The sequence below is a fragment of the Rattus rattus genome, chromosome 3 (genome assembly GCF_011064425.1).
Source record: "Rattus rattus isolate New Zealand chromosome 3, Rrattus_CSIRO_v1, whole genome shotgun sequence".
NCBI lineage: Eukaryota > Metazoa > Chordata > Mammalia > Rodentia > Muridae > Rattus > Rattus rattus.
In genome coordinates this window covers 18,110,819-18,133,908 of record NC_046156.1, presented here as the reverse complement: position 1 = coordinate 18,133,908, position 23,090 = coordinate 18,110,819, and the positions used below count along the sequence as shown (strand labels likewise).

Here is a 23,090-nt window from a genome sequence, read left to right as displayed (position 1 = left end):
GTATGAGAGGATGCAGGAAGTTTTTAGAAATAATTCATTTTTATGCACATGAATGGTTTACTTGCATATGTATGTGCACATACATGTAGTTTCTGCAGAGGTCAGAAGGGTGTGTCAGGACCTATGGAATTGGACTTAGGCAGTTACGAGAGACCATGTGGGTTCTGGGAGAACCTGTGTTCTTTGCAAGAAGAGTAAATGATCGTAACAGCTAAGCCACCTATCTAACCTCTAATTTTATTCTTTCTTTTTTCAGTAAGGTTTATTCTTTTGCAGTGTGGTCAATTGTGGACTGTGTTTGATGTGCTGCTGAGAAAAAATTTTAATTCCTCTCTCATGAAATTTTTCTGTCGCTGCTTTTCAAGTCCAATCGGTCAGTAATTTAGTTTTGAGGTTTGCTTTGTGAGTTTTTATGCGGAGGCCCTACTTAAATATACTGAGTTTTCCTGTTATAATTGTGTCTGAACTCTTGCAGTCTTCGAACATTTGTGTTCTGAAATCAAGGGAACAAAATATGTTGCATATTTATAATTCTTATGTCCATTTAATGAATTGTTCCTTCTAATGGTATGTAGCAGTCAACCCTTTTTATCTCCTCTGAGTGGCTTAGTTTAAAGTCTACTTTACAGGTATGAAAATTGCTATATCAACTTGTTTGCACATTCCATTTACTTAGTTATAGGTTGTTTTGTTTTTTTAGAGATGTGTGTTTCCTGAAGACAACAGATAGTTTGTTCATGTTTTCAAATCCAGTCCAGTAGTCTGCCTTTTAACTGGTGAGTTATGGGTATTTGCATTCACAGTTATGCCTCAGATTTTGCTTTGTTTATCATTTTGCATTTATAGTTCCAGTTGGCTGATTAGTTGCTAGTTCTTTATCCTCTCCTGGTAGCACTTGATATTTTCTGGTTTGCTGTGTTTAACAAGATCTGTTCCTCCCTGCTCTCTGACCCATCCATCCATCCATCCATCCATCCATCCATCCATCCATCCATGGCTTTCATGAACTGCATTATGACTTTTTTTTTTGGTTCTTTTTTTCAGAGCTGGGGATCGAACCCAGGGCCTTGCGCTTCCTAGGCAAGCGTTTGCATTATGACTTTTATATGAAACTTTTCTTCTTCTTCTTCTTCTTCTTCTTCTTCTTCTTCTTCTTCTTCTTCTTCTTCTTCTTCTTCTTCTTCTTCTTCTTCCTTCTCCTTCTCCTTCTCTCCTCCTCCTCCTCCCTCCTCCTCCTCCTCCTCCTTCTTCTTCTTCTTCTTCTTCTTCTTCTTCTTCTTCTTCTTCTTCTTCTTCTTCTTCTTCTTCTTCTTTCCCTCCTGCTCCTCCTCCTCCTCCTCCTGCTCCTCCTTCTCCTCCTCCTCCTCCTGCTCCTCCTCCTTCTCCTTCTCCTCCTCTCATCCTCCTCATCCTCCTCCTGCCCCTCCTTTGGAAAATATTCTTAAGAATTTTCTGCAGTTCTAGCTTTAATGTCATAAATGGTCTTAAATTGTGTTTGTCTAGAAATATTCTTATTTCTCTACTTACTCTAATACATAATTTTCTGCATTCTAATCTTGATTACTTTTAAGACTTGGAATTTGTTAAGCTGTATTTTCCTGGCTCTTAAGTCTGTTGATAATAATAAATCTAATGTTATTCTGATACTTCTGCTTCAGGATTTTTTATAGCATTATTATTTTAGTTCTTTTCTTTGTAATCTTTTTTCTTCTGTGGATGTGTAGTATAAGTGTGCACATTAGTGTGTGTGTGTGTGTGTGTGTGTGTGTGTGTTTGCTCTGTTTGTGTAACTGCCAGGAAGTATATGACCTCTGGTTTCTAACTCCCTATTTTCCGATTGTTTTTTAGACATATGGGTCTTCTTAGTGTGTTGCCTTTAGTTGAATTTCTGTCCTGGCAGGGGGTAGGGAACTCAACTATAGTAACACCCATCATAGTTTGACTAGTGTTAGCTATGAAGTGAAATACTGTGTCTTGACTTGACTTCCTTATAGAGTTCATTCTGCTGTGCAGCATCATTTGCTTTGGGATTCTTACAAGTATGGTTCATAGAGAACCCAAAACTCAAGTCCTTTAGAGATGGAAGGCAGCCTCTATGTAGTAGTTTGTGTAGTCCCCACACAGCCAAATTTCTAGTTGCCTAATCTTAGCCCTATAACCAGTCTTGCTCTGGAGCTGCTTTTTAAACTCTACTTTCTGTTATATGCTCCTCAAAATCCTTTTACAAAGAAGAAAATCTTTAAAATTAAAATTAAAAAACACAAAAAAGAAGAACAAACTAAACTTTCCTTGGGGATGGGAATGGTCCAGATTGGAGCAGAGATATATGATCAGGTATTAGAGAGCCACAAAAAGACAACATAACTAGAAGTTGGATTTCAGAAACCATCAACAAAAGTAATAACCCCATATCTAGATTAGAAACAATAAACAAATTTAAAATGAAAGTGCTTTTGTATCTAAGAATGATTAAGTAAGTATTTATAAGGAAGTAGTATCAAAAATTATAAGTCATTGCTTGACAGATGAATAAAGAGGAGCCTCAGTTTGTTGTCTGTGCCTATTTTTCTATTACTAACATAGAGCACTGTGTTAGTAGAACACTTGCAAAGTAGAAACACTTACATACCTAGTCTGTGTGGCTGACGTCCAAGATCAGGCAACCTCATGGACTCAGCAAATAACATCATGGTGGGATTGCCTAAGGAAAAGGAAAGTCACAGGGTGAGAGAGGAAGACATGGAGATCCTGAAGAGGCCAGTAATGGCTTCCCAGTTGGATCTATGCTTTAAAGTCTCATTCCATCTCTTTCCAACACCACACTGTGGATCAAGATTTCAAAGAATGGACCTATGGAGACACACTAGTGATCTCCAAATCCTAGGGCCACACTCAGCAGCAGCAGAATTTCTGTGACAGAGAAGTAGAGGTGGAGATGATGTACACTGGGCTCAAATGATGGATTTCTGCTAGTATTACCACAGTCATAGCAAATCTTACTGGAAACAGATGTATCTATTTTTTCTGAGACAATACAGATTTGACATGATTCAAGTCATTTTGCCAAGAATTTTGGTAATAAACTTGGCAAAATAGACAGACAGACAGACAGACAGATGAGTTTGAAGTAGATTCAAAAACAGGAAGCAAAAATGTTAAAGAAGGATAAAGAAGATATCAGTAAAATTGGAAAGTAGTATAAAGAAAAATAATCCATATAAAGTCACCGTCTAAAACAATTTACAATATATAGATTCCCCCACCCTCTATAATAGAAAGTTGTGGGTGTTCAGGAGGATGGCAAACATGCCCTTTGCCTCACTAACTAGTGCTGACAAAAGAACCAAACACATGAGGAAATGTATTTTAAGCAAATAGATTAAAGAATAATATTCTTCCTCTTTATCCCAAATGATCACACAGGGCCCCTAACTTTTGACTCATTCCCCATATAAAAAGAGTCTAAGTTTACTGGACAACAGCAGGTGGTTACAAAGGTCTCTTACAAGCAAATGTTTGACAGTTCTGTCCAAGAGGTCCTGTCAAGCCCTCCCACTAGTCAGCTCCAGAGCTGACTTTCATGGTTGTTGATTCACTGCTGTGAACCAACCAGTTTCATTTTCATGTCATTCTTAAACACTAAGAATGTTGTTGTACACTTAGTTTATTACTTTCACAGAAAGTCTCTCAACCTTGGAGAAGGAAACAAGAGACCAGTAAGGAAGTGAGTCCATCTACCCTGAACAGCAAGAACAGGTAAGAAAGCTCACATCTTTTCCCAGATATCTTCCAATTCAGGGTAGTTCTGACAGTGGCATGGGGTCTACAATGCCCAGAAGGGTATGAGAAGGTTTTGTATGGGACACTTGGACACTATTGGGATCAGGATGGCTAGTAGGTGAACATGAACTAAGGCACAGGATCAGATATCAGGAGGGGAATTGTAAACACAGGGAGTCCCTAAGTGCCAGACTGGGCTTGCATTCAGCTGGAACTCTGAAACAGCTAGGCTTGGCCATCCCTATGTTCACATGGTCTCTGCTGAATGGGGAACAATTAAGTAACCATGGATAGTGACTTGACTAGTTCTGTCCTTCTCATAATGCAGCTAAGAAACAAGAAAAGCTGCTTATTCATTTTCCATGAAGAGAAGAGATGAAAAAGTAAATAATACAAAATTAAAAATGATGTGCGGCAAATAGCCACTGACATTGTGGAGGCAGAAATAAAACTCTGTAACTCAGAGAGAAAGCTGAAGACCAGATAACATGCTTTAACCCCACATCCAAAATTGGCTTTTGAGTGGCTTCTCTCTTTATTGGACAGGCTCATTCCTCGTGCCCAGTACTTACTTCTCACTGGCAGGACTCGATTTTTTAAAGAGATCCTCTACAGAATCTCCATCAGTGTGGGACTAAGAGCAATGTCTGTTCTTAACTTCCCCCCACCTACTCAGTTCTTCAGAGAGTTGTTCCTGAAAAGCCCTCCCTTGAGTTCCCTATGTTCCCTATGAATGAGGCTGGCCAAATACCAGCCTCCTTCATCAACTTCTCTCTCCAAAAAAACCTCTTTTTTTTCATTTTTTTCCCATCTTTATAAAATTGTGTATTTCTTATTTGCATTTCAAATGTTATTCCCTTTCTCGGATTCCAGGCCAATATCCCCCTAACCCCTTACACTCCCCCTTCTATGTGGTTGTGCTCCTCCCCATCCTCCCCTCATTATCGCACTCCCACAAACAATCCCGTTCACTGGGGATCCAACATTGGCAGGGCCAAAGGCTTCCCCTTCCACTGGTGCCCCAACTAGGCTCTTCATTGCTACCAATGAATTTGTAGCCCAAGGTCAGTCCATGTATAATCTTTGGGTAGTGGCTTAGTCCCTGGAAGCTCTGGTTGGTTGGCATTGTTGTTCATATGGGGCCTCAAGCCCCTTCAGCTCTTTCAGTCCTTTCTCTGATTCCTTCAACGGGGGTCCCGTTCTCAGTTCAGTGGTTTGCTGCTGGCATTCGCTTATGTATTTGCTATATTCTGGCTGTGTCTCTCAGGAGAGATCTATATCTGGTTCCTGTCAGCCTGCACTTCTTTGCTTCATCCATCTTATCTAGTCTGGTGGCTGTATATGTATGGGCCACATGTGGGAAAGGCTCTGAATGGGTGTTCCTTCTGCCTCTGTTCTAAACTTTGCCTCCCTATTCCCTCCCAAGGGTATTCTTAGACCCCATTTAAAGAAGGAGTGAAGCATTCACATTTTGGTCATCCTTCTTGAGTTTCATGTGTTCTGTGCATCTAGGGTAATTCAAGCATTTGGGCTAACAGTCACTTATCAATGAGTGCATACCATGTGTGTTTTTCTGTGATTAGGTTACCTCACTCATGATGATATTTTACAGTTCCATCCATTTGCCTGTGAATTTCATAAAGTCATGGTTTTGTTAGCTGAGTAGTATTCCATTATGTAGATATACCACATTTTCTGTATCCATTCCTCTGTTGAAGAGCATCTGGTTTCTTTCTAGCTTCTGGCTATTATAAACAAGGCTGATATGAACATAGTGGAGCATGTGTCTTTGTTGTATATTGGAGCATCTTTTGGGTATAGGCCCAAGAGTGGTATAGCTGGGTCCTCAGGTAGTGCAATGTCCAATTCTATGAGGAACCTCCACAATGATTTCCGGAGTGGTTGTAACAGTCACAATCCCACCAACAATGGAGAAGTGTTCCTCTTGCTCCACATCCTCGTCACCATCTGCTGTTGCCAGAGTTTTCGATCTTAGCCATTATGACTGGTATGAGGTGGAATCTCAGGGTTGTTTGATTTGCATTTCCCACACTCTTATACCTAAATCACACAAAAACCCAACAAAGAAAGAAAACTTCAGACCAATTTCCTTTATGAATATCGATGCAAAAATAATCAATAAAATTCTTGCAAACTGAATCCAAGAACACATGAAAACAATCATCCATCATAATCAAATAGGCTTCATCCCAGGTATGCAGGGCTGGCTTAATATACGGAAAACCATCAATGTAATCCACTATATAAACAAACTGAAAGATAAAAAATACTTGATCATTTCATTAGATGCTGAGAAAGCATTTGACAAAATTCAACACCCCTTCAGGATAAAGGTCCTGTAAAGAACAGGAATTCAAGGCCCATAACTAAATATAGTAAAAGCCATATACAGCAAACTAGTGGCTAACATTAAACTAAATGGAGAGAAGCAATCCCACTAAAATCAGGGACTAGACAATGCTGCCCATTTTTCCCTACTTACTCAATATAGTTCTCAATGTCCTATGAAAGCAATCAGATAGCAAAAGAGATCAAAGGGATACAGATTGGAAAGGAAGAAATCAAAATATCACTATTTGCAGATGATATGATAGTATATTTAAGTGATCCCAAAAGTTCCACCAGAGAACTACTAAACCTGATAAACACCTTCAGCAAAGTGGCTGGGAATAAAATTAACTCAAATAAATCAGTAGCCTTCCTCTACACAAAAGAGAAATGAGCAGAGAAAGAAATTAGTGAAACAATACCCTTCACAATATTCCCAAATAATTAAAATACCTCGGTGTGACTTTAACAAAGCAAGTAAAAGAAGTGTATAATAAGAATTTCAGTGCTCACTTCAGCAGCACATATACTAAAATTGGAATGATACAGAGAAGATTAGCATGGCCCCTGCGCAAGGATGACACGCAAATTCATGAAGTGTTCCATATTTTTTAACAGATATTTATAGAACATTCTATCCTAAAGCAAAAGGATATACATTCTTCTCAGCACCTCATGGTAATTTCTCCTAAATTGACCATATAATTGGTCATAAAATGGGCCTCAACAGATACAGAAAGATAGAAATAATCCCATGCACCCTATCAGACCACCATGGTCTAAAGCTGGTCTTCAGTAACAATAATGGAAGAACGCCCACATATACATGGAAATTGAACAATGCTCTACTCAATGATAACCTGGTCAAGGAAGTAATAAAGAAAGAAATCAAAGACTTTTTAGAATTTAATGAAAATGAAAGTACAACATACCCAACCTATGGGACACAATGAAAGCTGTGCTAAGAGGAAAACTCATAGCGCTGAGTGCCTGCAGAAAGAAACAGGAAAGAGCATATGTCAGCAGCTTGACAGCACACCTAAAAGCTCTAGAACAAAAAGAAGCAAATACACCCAGGAGGAGTAGAAGGCAGGAAATAATCAAACTCAGAGCTGAAATCAACCAAGTAGAAACAAAAAGGACCATAGAAAGAATCAACAGAACCAAAAGTTGGTTCTTTGAGAAAATCAACAAGATAGATAAACCCTTAGCCAGACTAACGAGAGGACACAGAGAGTGTGTCCAAATTAACAAAATCAGAAATGAAAAGGAGACATAACTACAGAATCAGAGGAAATTCAAAAAATCATCACATACTACTACAAAAGCCTATATTTAACAAAACTTGAAAATCTGCAGGAAATGGACAATTTCCTAGAGAGAAACCAGGTACCGAAGTTAAATCAGGAACAGATAAACCATTTAAACAACCCCATAACTCCTAAAGAAATAGAAGCAGTCATTAAAGGTCTCCCAACCAAAAAGAGCCCAGATCCAGATGGGTTTAGTGCAGAATTCTATCAGACCTTCACAGAAGACCTCATACCAATATTATCCAAACTATTCCACAAAATTGAAACAGATGGAGCACTACTGAATTCCTTCTATGAAGCCACAATTACTCTTATACCTAAACCACACAAAGAAAGAGAACTTCAGGCCAATTTCCTTTATGAATATCAACGCAAAAATACTCAATAAAATTCTTGCAAACCGAATCCAAGATCACATCAAAACAATCATCCACCATGATCAAGTAGGCTTCATCCCAGGCATTCAGGGATGGTTTAATATATGGAAAACCATCCAGGTGATCCATTATATAAACAAACTGAAAGAACAAAAACACATGATCATTTCATTAGATGATGAGAAAGCATTTGACAAAATTCAACACCCCTTCATGATAAAAGGCCTGGAAAGAATAGGAATTCAAGGCCCATACCAAAACCTAGTAAAAGCCCAATACAACAAACCAGTCGCTAACATTAAACTAAATGGAGAGAAACTTGAAGCAATCCCACTAAAATCAGGGACTAGACAAGGCTGCCCACTCTCTCCCTACTTATTCAATATAGTTCTTGAAGTTCTAGCCAGAGCAATCAGACAACAAAAGGAGGTCAAGGGGATACAGATCGGAAAAGAAGAAGTCAAAATATCACTATTTGCAGATGATAGGTAGTATATTTAAGTGATCCCAAAAGTTCCACCAAACTACTAAACCTGATAAACAACATTCAGCAAAGTGGCTGGGTATAAAATTAACTCAAATAAATCAGTAGCCTTCCTGTACACAAAAGAGAAACAAGCCGAGAAAGAAATTAGGGAAACGACATCCTTCATAATAGACCCAAACAATATAAAGTACCTCGGTGTGACTTTAACCAAGCAAGTAAAAGATCTGTACAATCCTGCCAATCCATAAGCATGGGAGATCTTTCCATCTTCTGAGGTCTTCTTCAATTTCTTTCTTCAGAGGCTTGAAGTTCTTATCATACAGATCATTTACTGCAAATAGTGATATTTTGACTTCTTTTTTTCCAATGTGTATCCTCTTAATCTCCTTTTGTTGTCTGATTGCTCTGGCATGTGGTTTTGTTCTTTCAGTTTGTTTTTTAATGGATCACATTGATGTTTTTCTGTATATTAAATCATCCCTGCGAACCCGAAATGAAGCCTACTTGATCATGGTGGATGACTATTTTGATGTGCTCTTGGATTCAGTTTGCCAGAATTTTATTGAATATTTTTGTGTCGATATTCATAAAACTCTTTATTGACCACTGTTCACCATTATTTACAATAAAGTAAATACACAGTTGGATGACATTCTGATACTGCAAAGTTACTTTTCTGGCTTATTGAACCAGAGTGCAAATACTGAAAAGATTGATCCTACCAGTAAGGAATGAGTTAAAATTAAAATTTGTAAGCTCCCTATTTCATCCCCCACCCTTTCTTCTATAAGAGTGTTCCCTTCCCCATCCACAACCCCCTTTCCTGTCCTAACGTTCTTGATCTGGTCTCTGGTTCTTAGTCTTATGGTCACAGTTGTTTTGAACTTCCTGTATCTTTGGGATCTGGCACTTCCTGGACCCCGCTTCACACTTTCCGTGTTTTGAAAATGTTTCTAGTCCACAGTGGCCCATTTCCATCGAGTACCTCCATGTAAACTGTGTTGATTTCATTCCTGGAGCGGGGCAGCATAAGGGTCTCTGTGCATGCTCACCCTACCAAATAGTTTTTGAGAGCCAGAGGGAGGGGCAATACTATACACCCGTGCAGATAATAATCATTTAAATGCAAATGTGAAAATGGAGAATTTGTCCATGACAGTCTTTACTCACTGAAAGAATCAATGAGTTAATAAATCCATATTCAACTTCTTACATATAGTATAAATAAAAATAAATTCATCCAATGCTAAAATTAAAGAAATTCGTTTTAAGGAGTTTTTAATGTTTTCATTTATCTATTTCCTTATGCATGTTTGTATATGAGATGCACATATGAACCTCTGTAGAAACTGAGGACAACTTATGAGAGTTGGTGTTCTCCTCAGGTTGTCATATTTGACACTAAGCACTTTTACTGGCTTAGCCATGAAACCAACACCAAGAAAGTCTAATTTTCAAAAAGAAATGTTTATAAGTAGAAATGAAAAGATATTTATCATCTCTGAAAACACAGGTATCATTATATAGACTGGACAGGTTATATCTAGGAATATTATGTATATACATGTACATATCCAATATGGATGTAATAATTAGTGAAAGAAAAGCTATGAGTTTGAAGGACAGTGCATGGGGTATATGAAAGGATTTCAAGGAAGGAAAAGGAAGAATGAGATGCTGTAATACAATTATACTCTCAAAAATAAAAAACTAAATTAACAAAACTTATTTTTCATATCTTTCCTATACAACATCTAGCACACATTTTTAAATTAGAATCCAAAAGGAGTCTCCTCCCTGATAACATAAAGGGAAAATATGAGTTGTTAATAGGTCAATTTTGAAAATGCGTTTTATTCCACTTCTTGGATAATACCATCACAACTGCCTAAAATTATGTAAATTTTCTCCTTATACACTAAAGTTTCTATTCATGCTTGGAGGATTGCATGGCTCCACCTTCTGATAAAAGAAGGTAATTACAAATTTTCCACCTTTCCTCTCAAAGGCAAGGAACCCCAATGGACAAGTCCCTAAAGATACACATGCCCCGGCCCATGTGCCTCATTGAGAATGTGAAAGGACAACTAAGAGCCAATCAGAAGGCCCTGGAGATCCTGTCAGCTGTTACACAGCCTATAGCAGTGGTGGCTATTGTGGGCCTCTACCGCACAGGAAAATCCTACCTGATGAACAAGCTGGCTGGGAAGAAAACTGGTGAGTACCACCAAAAAGCTTTGCTGGGTCCCATGACTTCAGCCACATTGTAAAGCCAGGTTATGAGGAAGAAAGTTAGAGACAGCAGTGGACTTGGAAGTCCAATGTCCTACATGATTTAATTTTTATGTTTGATTCTATTTCGGGGAGTAAGTCAACTCCAGGATGCTTAGTCCTCTGTCCCATTTTAAAAGCAAAAATCATTTCTATCCTTTCTAGGATAAGAAAGGATAGCAATAAGAATAATTAACTTACATACTAAATTATGAGAGACTCTGAGCATTCAATAAAATGATACAAAGAGGCCAAGAGGATGGCTCAGCAGGTAAAGAACCTTCCTAAAGAAGCCAGGCACCTGGATCCAATAACTAGACAGTAACGAGTTGTCCTCTACCCACTACACACAGACACAGAGACATCCTATGACACACATACCCAAATGCACATCATACACACACACACACACACACACACACACACACACACAAATGATCCTGATTTTTTTTAATCAATAAGCTCATAGGTAACAGAAAGTTTAGCCTGATGTTTAAAGTTTTAAAAATGTTTCAAATCAAAGATTTTTATTGTCATGATTCAATATAACATAGTCAACTCTTCTGACAATGTAGTCCAGCTCTATATCATTAAGCATTCATATTGTTGTAGAAACATCACTTTCATGTGTATTATATTTTTCCCAAGACAAACTTAGTTTCCTCCCACAATAATTATATATTTCATCATTCTCCATCATTGTTCTATACTCTGTTCCTATGGGTTTGCCCCTTAAAACAAAATATGAGGGGAGAAAGTGCTGTGATTCAGGGCAGAATACAATCACTCAGAATACTAAGGTGTGAAGTTCATTTGAACCCCCTAGTTCAAGCGTTGCAAACAAGGTTTTCAACATGAACAGAATGGACATTTGTCATTCCATGTGGCATTAATATTTTAAGGCTGTTGTTTCATCTAAATCTTAATCACCGAGCATGAAACTGTATCTGTCTTCTGTAATGTCTTCTAAAAGCAATTTGTACATTTCCTTTCATGGATTTCTCACCTTCTAAAGCAAGTGACTTTCTAAGTAGTTTACACCTTATATAAAATTATAATTAGTAAATTCTTAATTTTTGGTTCATTATTATTTCTGTTATTCATTATTGATGTGTAGAAAAAGAAATAATTAAAGAAATCATGAAAAATAATTTTGTGTGCTGTAGCTATGTTGGATTAAGGAATTGTTTTCAAAATTATTCTGTGGGATATTTGAAGCTTTTAACATATAAGATCCTACCATCTGTAACTACTCTTCCTTTCCAATTTGGAAGCAAGCTTTTGCTGATTTTTGTTCAATTGTTTGTTTTGTATTGTTTTGTTTGTTTCCTAATTACTTTGATTAGCATTATAATTTCTGTAATGAACACCAGTGCTAAAACTGTGCACACTTTCTATTTTATGGCCTTAAAGTAAGATATTTTCAGCTTTAACCGTGTAATAATATATTGGCATGAATTTTCATATATTGCATTTCCTGTAAGATGTTCTTCTAGTTTGGCAAATGCTATTTATAAATGATAACATATTGAATGTTTTCAAATATTTGGTGTTATTAGTTTTACTATTTCTCTGGTTGTGAGGTCAATACTAGCTTGGCTTCAGTTAATTCTGCCAACTTGTATTGATCTCACGAATTTCATGAATTGATTTCATTGATTTCATAAATTTCATGAAATGCTTCTAACTCTCCATTCACTGTGTGCTCTCTTCTGTGTGTCACAGGATTCTCTCTGGGATCCACTGTGCAGGCTCATACAAAAGGAATCTGGATGTGGTGTGTGCCTCACCCCCACAAGGCAGAACACACGCTTGTTCTGCTTGACACTGAGGGCCTGGGTGATGTGGAGAAAGTAAGGATTGAGAATACAATTTGCAATTCAGCTCCTCTTATCCAAATATTCTGCAAGTTTTAAATGAAGGCTCAAACTTCACTGTAATAAGCCTTGGTAGTTTCAAGTACATATCATATAACTAATTTAACAATCACCAATAAATACACAGATTCAAACAAGAGCTAAATGTTAAGTCTCCATTATCCCAGCTATGAATGATAGACTATGAACTAAATCTGGTACAAAAACTTGTGAAGGTACCAAATATATACTCATTGTCTCCAATCTTATGCTACATAGAACATTAGTTACACATCTGAGTTTGGAGACTCAGCCCTGTTTTCTATTTGCAGGATGAGAGGAAAGAATTAGATGAGATTTAAAAATAGCCAAAGCAGGGGTTGGGGATTTGGCTCAGTGGTAGAGTGCTTGCCTAGCAAGCACAAGGCTCTGGGTTCAATCCCCAGCTTCCAAAAAAAAATAGCCAAAGCTATTAACAAATCACATGAAAGTAAATATTCTCATGAGCAAAGAGAAATACTTAAATCTATGGTATACTTGAAGTTTTAGAACACCACCAAGCATCCACTGTCTATTTTACAATTACTGCCAATGGTCAAAAGAATGCCTTTGAACAATAAATATAAACTAACTAAAATCTTAGTAAACATATTGAAATTTCAGCTGGGCACCAATTAATTTCGTTTGGAATATTGTGTAGGTTTTTACAATGACATACATTTTAATAGGCACCATGGGAAAGTTCTGTTTAAATGAGCATCCTCTTGTCAGTGCTCACATGAAAACTGATACACAATAAACCACAATCCTGATTCATGTGTGTTCTGACTTCCAGGGTGACAACAAGAATGACTGCTGGATTTTTGCCCTGGCTATTCTTCTAAGCAGCACCTTTGTCTACAACAGCATGGGAGCCATCAACCAGCAGGCCATGGACCAGCTGCAGTATCCTTTCTGTGATGAAGAACATCTCATTCTAGGGATGTTGTAGAGTCAATGTTGGCAGACAGGAGACAGAATAGTCCTAGTGCAAGGTGAGATCCCATGTACCCACTAATAGAGACACGTGAGTCAGAACATGGAAAAATCATGAGTAGGGATGGAGGGAATGACTGGGGAGCCTGTTCGTTCACCACTTCTCCTAAGCTACTCAGCTATGTGACAGAGCTCACAGATCGGATCCGAGCAAGATCCTCACCTGACCCAGATGATGGGGTAGAAGACTCAGCTGAGTTTGTCAGCTTCTTCCCTGACTTTGTGTGGACTCTGAGGGATATGACCTTGAAAATGGAAGTAGATGGACACCCCATCACAGCAGATGAGTACCTGGAGATTTCTCTGAAGCTCAAGGAAGGTACAAGAATTATAGTTGTAGGAGAAAAATGCCAGAAAAATAATATTTTGGGGGTGCTTAATTCAATTTTTTATTTCTATGCTTTGGGCTATTCCTAAGAAATAATTCTTTTTAACATCTGCCTGAAAAATAGTCAATATTAAATATGCAAATTGCATGTTTCTTTTCTGAGTACTGTTGTCAGATCATGTTCACCTCCTTACTTGGGTTTGGTGAAGCTGCATATATCCTAAGACTTTGATGGGAGGGAACATTTATTTGAAGACATCCTTAATGACACAGTAACCATTACACCAACTATTCACCCTCCACTGGAAAAATTACTTCCCCAGGTTCCTGCAAGGAAGTTGAAAAATATAACCTACCCCGACTCTGTATTCGTAAGTTTTTCCCAAAGAAGAAATGTTTTATATTCTACCCACCCACTGAGTGGAAAAAGCTTTTTCGGCTAGAGACACTGCAAGAAAATGAGATCGATTCTGAGTTTCTGAAGCAAGTAGCAGAATTCTGTTCATACGTCTTTAAGGAGTGCAAAGCCAAAACCCTTCCAGGAGGTGTCATTGTCAATGGCCCACGTGAGTCCCTGTCTTTGTCTTCCACTCATGACAAGAGAAAGGGAGAAATTAAGCTTCCAAAAGCATATGGGCTATTACTATTTATGTTAAATTCTAGACTGGTTAAACTCTTCTACTACATTTTATTTAGTCAAATCCACATATGGAATACTTATGGAAAACTTAGTTGAAACCAAACTAAGTTCCTATAATGTTACACAAAGTTAGTTTAGTATCCAAACAACACATGTATACTCATTTAAAATTACACAAAAATCAAGTGAAATTATTTCAGTTTTCTGAGTGAAATTTTTAGACAATACAGTCATATTTCTCATGGTCGCTGTAATGGAAATAGAGCCATTAACTTATTAATCCACCTTGGAAAGTTGTATAAAGCAATACTGAGCTGGAATGAAACCAGAAGGAAAACTGTTGATGAGGAAACTATTACTTTTCCACAGATATTTAATTAAATCAGTACCAAGGGATCAATATAGAGTACTCCAAATGCAGTAGGGAAATCTTGTTCTGAACATGCTGTGGCATTGACAGCTCCATGTTCAATAGACACAGACCTGCCTTATCCTTGCATTAGAGGAGAGGGTTCTATTCCAGCAGCTTTCATCATGTGCTCTCTGTTTGTAGGACTAGAAACCCTGGTGCTGACCTATCTCAGTGCCATTGGCAGTGGGGATCTCCCCTGCATGGAGAACGCAGTCCTGACTTTGGCCCAGATAGAGAACTCAGCAGCAGTGGAAAAGGCCATCACCCACTATGACCAACAGATGAGCCAGAGGGTACAGCTGCCCACAGAGACCCTCCAGGAGTTGCTGGACCTGCACAGGACCTGTGAGAGAGAGGCCATAGAAATCTTCCTCAGGACCTCTTTTAAAGATGAAGACCATTTATTTCAAATGAAATTAGGGGTAATTTCCTCTGAAATTTGTGAGGATATCTGTTGTATAAATCACAGTACACATCAGCCAAGGAAATAATTGAAGGGAACTATCCTCTTCAGCATTAAAATGGTGAAACTGCTTCTTAAGATTCATAATAATCAAAAGAAGCCATTTTAAAACTGTAGACCAAAGTTTGAAATAGTTTATAATACTCACATTTAGTTTAAGTGTATGTAGTTGATGGCTGATGCTTTGATCAAATTTTATACTTACTGTTATTAGACCAAGTTTCTTTTGTTGACCAAGACAAATGAACTTGTGGTCTTAGTTCTCTTTGTAGGCTAAGCTTTGTTTCTTTCCCTGAATTCATTGCAGCTGTCAATCCAGTTTAAAAGCACAGTTTGCACATTGGGTTGGGTGTAAACCTCTGAGCATCATTTCTAATATGGAGGGGATTCATAATAAAGTCCAAATTTAAAGAGCCACGAGTTTCCTTAGCTTTCATCAAGTTTTTGAGGACATTGAGGTTTCAGGGAGGTCCTGGGTAAAATTCTGAAGGTTGCTAACATCCTTCTCTGGTTATTCCTTGTACATCCATCTTGTACTTCAGTCTCAGCTAGAAGAAAGATGGGATGACTTTTGTAAACACAATACGGAAGTGTCATCCAACCGTTGCTGGGCATTGCTTCAGGATATCTTCAGACCTCTTGAAGAAGGTGTGAAGCAAGGCACTTATTCAAAGCCAGGAGGCTACTACCTCTTTGTTCAGGAGACCCAGAGGCTGAAGGAAAAGTACCATGGACAACCCAAGAAGGGCTTACAGGTACCCAAGATATTTATTGGTATGTTCAAGACCACTGCTGACAAGCATCCTTGAACAAAACATTCAGAAAAATATCACCTATTCGTGTGATTCATGACTATCTTTTAGCTCTACATTCCAGTCTTCCCATCTATATCTTTATCTCTCTGAAATGTTGCCTCCTTGAGGACTCTGTGTCTCAGCATGATCTCCCATGTAAACCCACAAGACTATTCAACTCAATGCCTTAGAATGAATGCATGAAATCTTCGTTTCCCAGGGTCAACCACTAGAGACCTACAGTTGGTTGGCTTGCATGACTTGACCCTTCCTGTGGTAAGGAACCTTAGATGACAGGAGAAGTCTTGAGGATGCTGGGAATGCAGATAGATAGATTTCCTACAACTAACTCTATGTTCTCTGAACTCTAAGGCTGAAGAGGTTCTGCAGAAATATTTACAATCCAAGGAGTCTATTTCTACTGCAATTTTACAGACGGATCAGAATCTGACCAAAAAGGAAAAGGAGATTGAAGGTAAGAAATGAACCATTAGACAAAATACTTACAAAATCTTGTAATAGTAGAACTATTTTCCTGTGTTAAAATAGTAAATTAAACTGAAACATGAATGATAAAGATGAGATTTTTTTCTGACCAAGGTGCACACAGTCACTGCTATTATAGTAGCACATACATGAAGAGTAAAATGGCCTGAAATTGGTTTGTATCAGATAGTGATAACAATGAAAGATTACAGAGATGTCTTAGTGGTTAAGAGCCTTATGTAGCTTCTAGAGGACCCTGCTTTTATTTCCAATACTTGTCTAGTGGTTCACACTAGCTGTAGACCCAATACCATGAGTGCTCACTTCTGGCCTATGCAGGCACAAGACATGTACATGGTACACAGACATACATGCATACCAAACAGACATACACATAAAAGGGGATAAAGCAACAACAAGAACAGCAATATTTAAATAGTAATAACAAGAAACTAGAAGGAAAAAGGAGGAAATGCTATCTTCTCCAGAAAGGACTACTGTGACAAAAGACCAAATACAGGTGGCACAGGTAAAACACAAGTGTTTATCACAATTCTAGAGAACAGGGATCCAGAGTCTAGGATGGTCAAGAGTGTTCTCTCTTGGTATCTTGATGGTCTTCTCACTGCATCCTCATATGGTAGAAAGACTGAACTCTGGTTTTCTCATCTTCTTCCAAAACAGCAATAAGCTGATGTGGGGTTCCATCATTCCATTCTCATCTAAATTGCCTCCCCACAATCACACCTAGCTATATCATCATATTTTATCTGCAGCTTCAACCTGTGAGCCTATAGAGAGCACCAGTATTCAGTACCTTCACACTCTGGGCCTTAATAAAAATCCTTTCTCCTTGTTCTCAGTGGAACGGAAGAAAGCTGAATCTGCACTGGCTGCTGCAAAGCTGTTGGAGGAAACACAGAAGAAAAATGAGAAGCTGATGGAACAGAAAGAAAGAAGTTATCAGGAGCACATGAAACAGCTGACTGAGAAAATGGAGAATGACAGAATCCAATTAAAAGCAGAGCAAGAGCGGACATTATCTCTGAAACTTCAGGTGTTCTGTTATTTTTATCCTCCAGAATCCTTAACTAAAACCACTCTGTAGAGGTTAGACAACCACATGGTGTAAGAATGCTTCAGCTCATATTCCATAGAAGACCCTTTCAAACTTACCAACCACTATGCACTGATCCATAGCCACTTGCTTGCATAAAAACTCCTGTGACTCATAATTTCCTGAATTGCTACAAACAACAGCTACCCACAGGCAGGCATTATGCGTGTATTTTACAAAATTTACATTATTCTTTAAAAATCCATTTCAAATTTAAATTTATATTTGAATTACTTGGGCAGTAGTGGTGTATGCCTTTCAAACCATTACTTGGGAAACAGGTAGATATCTGAATTCATGGCCAGCCAGAGCTACAGAGAAAATCCTGTCTAAAAAAAAAAAAAAAACAAAAAAAAAAAACAAAAAAAAAACAAAAACAAAAATTCAAATAAACCAAAACTACAACAAAATGTATTTGGACATTTTAAATATTTAACTTTCCAGATTTAAAAAGGAGTCACATGTTCATTGGCACAAGAGGCCCCATGGAAACCCTTTACCATCACAGGCTTTTGCCAAAGCTGGTGCCTATCCAGAAGCTTCCCTCCTATGGAATAACATTCATGGTACTGGAAAGTCCTCTGTACACTACAAAGGAGAAAGGCAATCATAATATAACCCAGCTACTAGCCCTGTGACCTACAGCAATGACTTGCTTGTGAGATACACATGCCATACACCTACCACTTTTGATTGGACTTGAGGCCCACTCCTGACACTGCTAAAGTGGCCAAGAATTTGAGACTAGTTAGGTCATGGGACTAGGGCAAAACCTACTACTAGAATTTTGCTAACAGAACCTATGAATAAAGTGGCTCCTAATGACATACTTCTAGATTCCTAGATCCTTTTCCAGACTACATAAGAGAAGCTCCTGCTTAGAGTAATTAACACAGATACCCACAAGGGGAAACTGTTCAGGGAACAAGAGACTTTGTAATGCTCAGCCCTAACTGGGCTCCTTCACAAAACCTTCAAATTCCTCAAAGCTCAGGGGCCTACAGAGAAGATGGGACAGAAAGACTGGAAATGCCAAAAGTGATAGATGACTCCAAGGAAACAGCATGTTCCAGGCACAACAAGACAGATGCACACATGAACTCCCAGAGACTGTAGCAGAATGCACAAGACCTTCAAGGCTCAAGTCAATCAGGGTCTCAGGACCTAGAGGGAGAGCTGTACACAGGGTCCTAATCCTGAAGCTATCTGCAATCTATACACACTGTCAAAGAAAAACTAATGACATATCAATGAGAATAATGGCAGTCCCATGCTCAGAAATAATTTACCAAAGCAAAATATACTCAATAATATTTTTGTATGCTTTTTGCTTTATTTTGTTTTATTTTGGCTTTTTGTCTTATTGAAACAATCGTGTGTGTGTGTGTGTGTGTGTGTGTGTGTGTGTGTGTGTGTGCCTGTGTATACTTCAATCCCAGGAATACATGGTTGTGTATGTGGAAATAAAACCATCTATATGAATACAAATGACAAGGGGGTGAGAAAATGGAAGGTGGGGGTCATGCAAACAGTGTGATCAGCATATAATATAGATGTGTATGAAAGTGATTTTATGTAACACAGTAGCACATACAATGAGTATGTACAGTGAACATTTTAAAAATCACTACATCACATTGAGCAATTAGAGGCCAAGTGAATGACACAGTGCATTGGTGGTGCATATAATCCAACAGAGAGGTGCCATGCAGCACTTTTACAATATGAGGGTTTTTAATCAGCTCCTCATGTGAAGAAAAGTATTATGAGATGCTCTAAGTAAATATTCTAGGACAGATATCACAGAATTGTATGTAGATTGGGAAAGTAGCAATCTGTTTTTATGTATTCTGTTTTGTTCTTGTATAACTCTGAAAGCACATAAAGTAGAAAGACCCGTGACCAACTGACACAAACTCAGGCTTGCAATACCTTCCTATTCACAATCCCTCTTCCAAGTAAAAATGAGTTTAAATGTCAGTTCAGAAATGTACTGTAGGCCACATCAGTCCTTCAGGTCCTCACCTGCTGTCTCTAACTCTACATATGACATTTGGATGCTAATATAAAAATCCATAATGACACATTCCCATTTATTCTCAAAATCATAGACTTAAATTTCTATTATTCTTGAATGCATATAGTTGCCTGTCAGTGGTTGTAGAACAATAATTCTTAGACCCTTATGGATGTCTGTGGTGCTCAAAACCACAAGTATAATGAGCAAACTGTGGATCCATAAACCCAGGACAGAATTCCATACCAATACTTTCCAGGGACTGTAGCTACATACACTACATTTGACCAAATAAAAGTTGCCAGGGAATGTAATAAAGACTAAAATCTCAAGAAAGTGATGGGTACAGAGAGAATTGGACAAATTTAAGAGTGAATGCCAAATGTCTTGAAGAATTGTTGAATTATTTCAAAAGCACTAATTAGAAAATTGTTTGGTACACTTTATAATCTTGTTGCCTTAGTTCCACATTCAATATTTTCTTTTCCTATTAGGAGCAGAATCAGCTACTCCAAGAGGGGTTCCAGAAAGAAAGCAGAAAGCTTCAAGAAGAGATGAAGAACGTGGAGAAGAGATACAAGGAAAAAAGTATTATCTTCTGCATGATAAATAAAATGTAAAAAATACCTAGAACAGGGCTAGTAAGGATTTATGAGGTAAAAGTCACATCTAGTAAAGCCTGGAGACTTGAGAATCTACTCAACATGGAAAGAGAAATGGATGCCACAGAGCTGTCTTCTAATTTCCACACATGCACAGTGGTACATGACACCACACACCAGATACAGTTCCCCCCCCACACACACACACACACGATATGTATGTGCAATAATAATAAATTAAATTGAACACATAGCAGGAGTTTACATTAGGATACTATCCAATCAGGGATCAAGTTTAATGAGGAATTTGGAGCATTTGCCAACTCCTATTACTTCATATTTGAAATCATGCCATTTACAACATTGCTAAGCCAAGAGTCATAGCATTTATACAATCACAGAGCCACAGTAATGAGACTTATACCATCACTAACCTACAAGCTGGCAGAATGGAATTACCTGAAAGAAGCATTTTGACATCTTAAGTTGTCATTTCGTTTCTTACTGTATTTATGTATTATCATAACCTTTATCAGTTCCTGTATTTGAACTGCCCATCCTTTTGGATAGAAATGTCATAATTTATTTAATTTAGGTGAACGAGAGAAGAGAGATATCAGGAAGGTTCTAGAGTTTAAGGTTTCTTCTCCATCTGTATAAAACTCTCTTCAACTCAATGCAACAATCTTAATTCCTTTACATGTGCATTAAAGAGTAAACAAGTTCTTTAGATGTTGTTGAGTTCTTTAGAGCCAATAGCATCAGATCACAATAGTTTCAGTGAGTGGCTAATGTACAATTAACAGGTGTTAGAAAATTGTTGACACTTTGACACTGAATTCAGAGTGAGCCATAGAAACACACACACACACACACACACACACACACACACACACACACACTTCAATCATCTCTCTACAAGCCTGTTAGTAATTAGTGGTTATCCCTCACATATAAGTGAATTGGAAGAAGAAAAGCAAGAATGAGCCTTAACTCCCCAAACCATGTATTGGTGAGATATGTCAAGGTGTCATGCTCTTTCCAAGGGAAATGCTGGTATCACAAAACTCCATATGTCCAATGGCAAACTATCAAATAGATGTTAGCAGAAGGAGACAAAATGGAAAACATATTATTTTTTCTTTCCTTTTTCTTCAATAGTCGATCATATGAAAGCTGAATTTTCAAAGACTACAGCAAAAATAATAGAAGAAACACAAAAGAGATATGGACAGATATTGGAAAAGAAAGACAGGAATCACCAGGAACATGTGCAACAGTTGATGAAAAAGATGGAGAGAGACAGAGCACAGTTAATAGCAGAGCAAGAGAAGAAAATGACTCTTATCCTTCAGGTATTCTATTGTGCCATCCCAACACACTGGCAAGGATAAAAGACATTTATTAGGGGTTAGTCTGGTCTGTCTAGGTCAAGTATTGTAGCCAGACACTCTACTACAATTTTGTATTCTTTGTGTCTGTATCACAGCAAACCTACAATTACTAAAGGTCCCTTACTGACCGACTGTCTCCATGGAACCTGCATTATTCTCTCATTCACTATAGAGTAGCTGGTGTTCACCAAGCCCTGTGCAAAAACCCTTCTATGCATTGCATATTGTACCATATCAAGTGATACAGAATTGGTTACCATTCCTGAAAGGAAAATTCTGGTTGCAGATGAGTCCAGGAATACCTAGCATGTATAGCCTGATTGTGGAATCAACAGCAATTTTGTCTTTGTTGACATATATAGGGCAAAGGAACTCCTCACTTTTTTAACCAAACTGCTTTCTGGTCTTCGTCTAAATCTAAAGATTCTGTATGTTGGCCCAGAAATGCATTCTCAGCAACCATAGTTCTGATCCCCCAATTTTATTTTCTTCTTGTTAATAATCCCATCAGAATTTCATGATCTAATTATAAGTGCATCGGAGCATTATGGAGAAATTCTCCTAAGTGACCATCATTCTGAAATTAATACCCTCACTAAAGAAAGGGAAAGAAAGAATTGTGATAATTACACACAATTGTTTCACCTTTTAGATAAAGCCTTCCAAAGCAGCAATAATTCAGGGATCCCAAGAGCTCTTCTGAAGACTGCCCAGAAGCCCTTGAGAAAGAATCCCAAACACAGGAGCCTCCAGAGAAAGTAACATGCTATAAGAGATGACAGGAGGCTAACTTAAAAGAGCGTTTCAAGTCTGACTAGGATATTAATTTGAAAAATGAAAGAGAATTGTTAGATAATTGTAAAACGATTTCTGTAAGACTATTTTATGATATGCTGCTTTAACCATTCTCTTCCTCCTTAGGAGTGAGAACAACATCTCAAGAAGGAACTCTCTGAAGAGAGAAGAAGGCATGAGAAAGAGATTCAGAATATAGAGGCAAAAAACAGAGAAAGAATCTTGCAATGTATTAGACTTTAAACTTGTACAATCAATATGCCCCCACACTGTCACCAGTACTCAAGTACAAGCATCAACTCCTAAACAGCAATCAATAGCAGTGAACATAAACTTATCATTCTTGCACATACACTGGCCTATAGACTTTGCAAGAATGAAAATAGTGGCCTGCCCTCAGCAGCTCTCTGCTCCCAGGCCCCCTGGAGGGGAGTTCTCGCCGCGTGGTCGGGCAGGCACTCCTGAGGCAGCAGAGCGGAGGAGACCACCAATGCTGCCCACCCCTGCCCACATCCCTGGCCCAGGAGGAAACTGTTAACGGCCTCTGGGTACCCGTAGAGGAGGGCCCAGGAGC

The 23,090-nt window shown here is 38.2% G+C and overlaps 1 protein-coding gene and 1 non-coding gene across 2 annotated transcripts; both read left to right on the top strand.

The window, feature by feature from the left end:
* The first annotated feature begins 6,634 nt into the window (after positions 1–6,634).
* On the top strand, positions 6,635–6,741 carry LOC116897393. Its single transcript, XR_004387437.1, has one exon. It is a non-coding gene; the product is annotated as a U6 spliceosomal RNA (small nuclear RNA).
* Positions 6,742–12,302: 5,561 nt separating this feature from the next.
* On the top strand, positions 12,303–22,648 carry LOC116895225 (guanylate-binding protein 1-like). Its single transcript, XM_032896553.1, has 11 exons — positions 12,303–12,430; positions 13,269–13,378; positions 13,588–13,787; positions 14,120–14,362; positions 14,990–15,270; positions 15,854–16,066; positions 16,478–16,580; positions 17,455–17,648; positions 20,220–20,313; positions 21,489–21,682; positions 22,643–22,648. The coding sequence occupies exons 1-11, from the start codon at positions 12,350–12,352 to the stop codon at positions 22,646–22,648; spliced, it is 1,719 nt and encodes a 572-aa protein (XP_032752444.1). The 5' UTR covers positions 12,303–12,349.
* Positions 22,649–23,090: the final 442 nt, after the last annotated feature.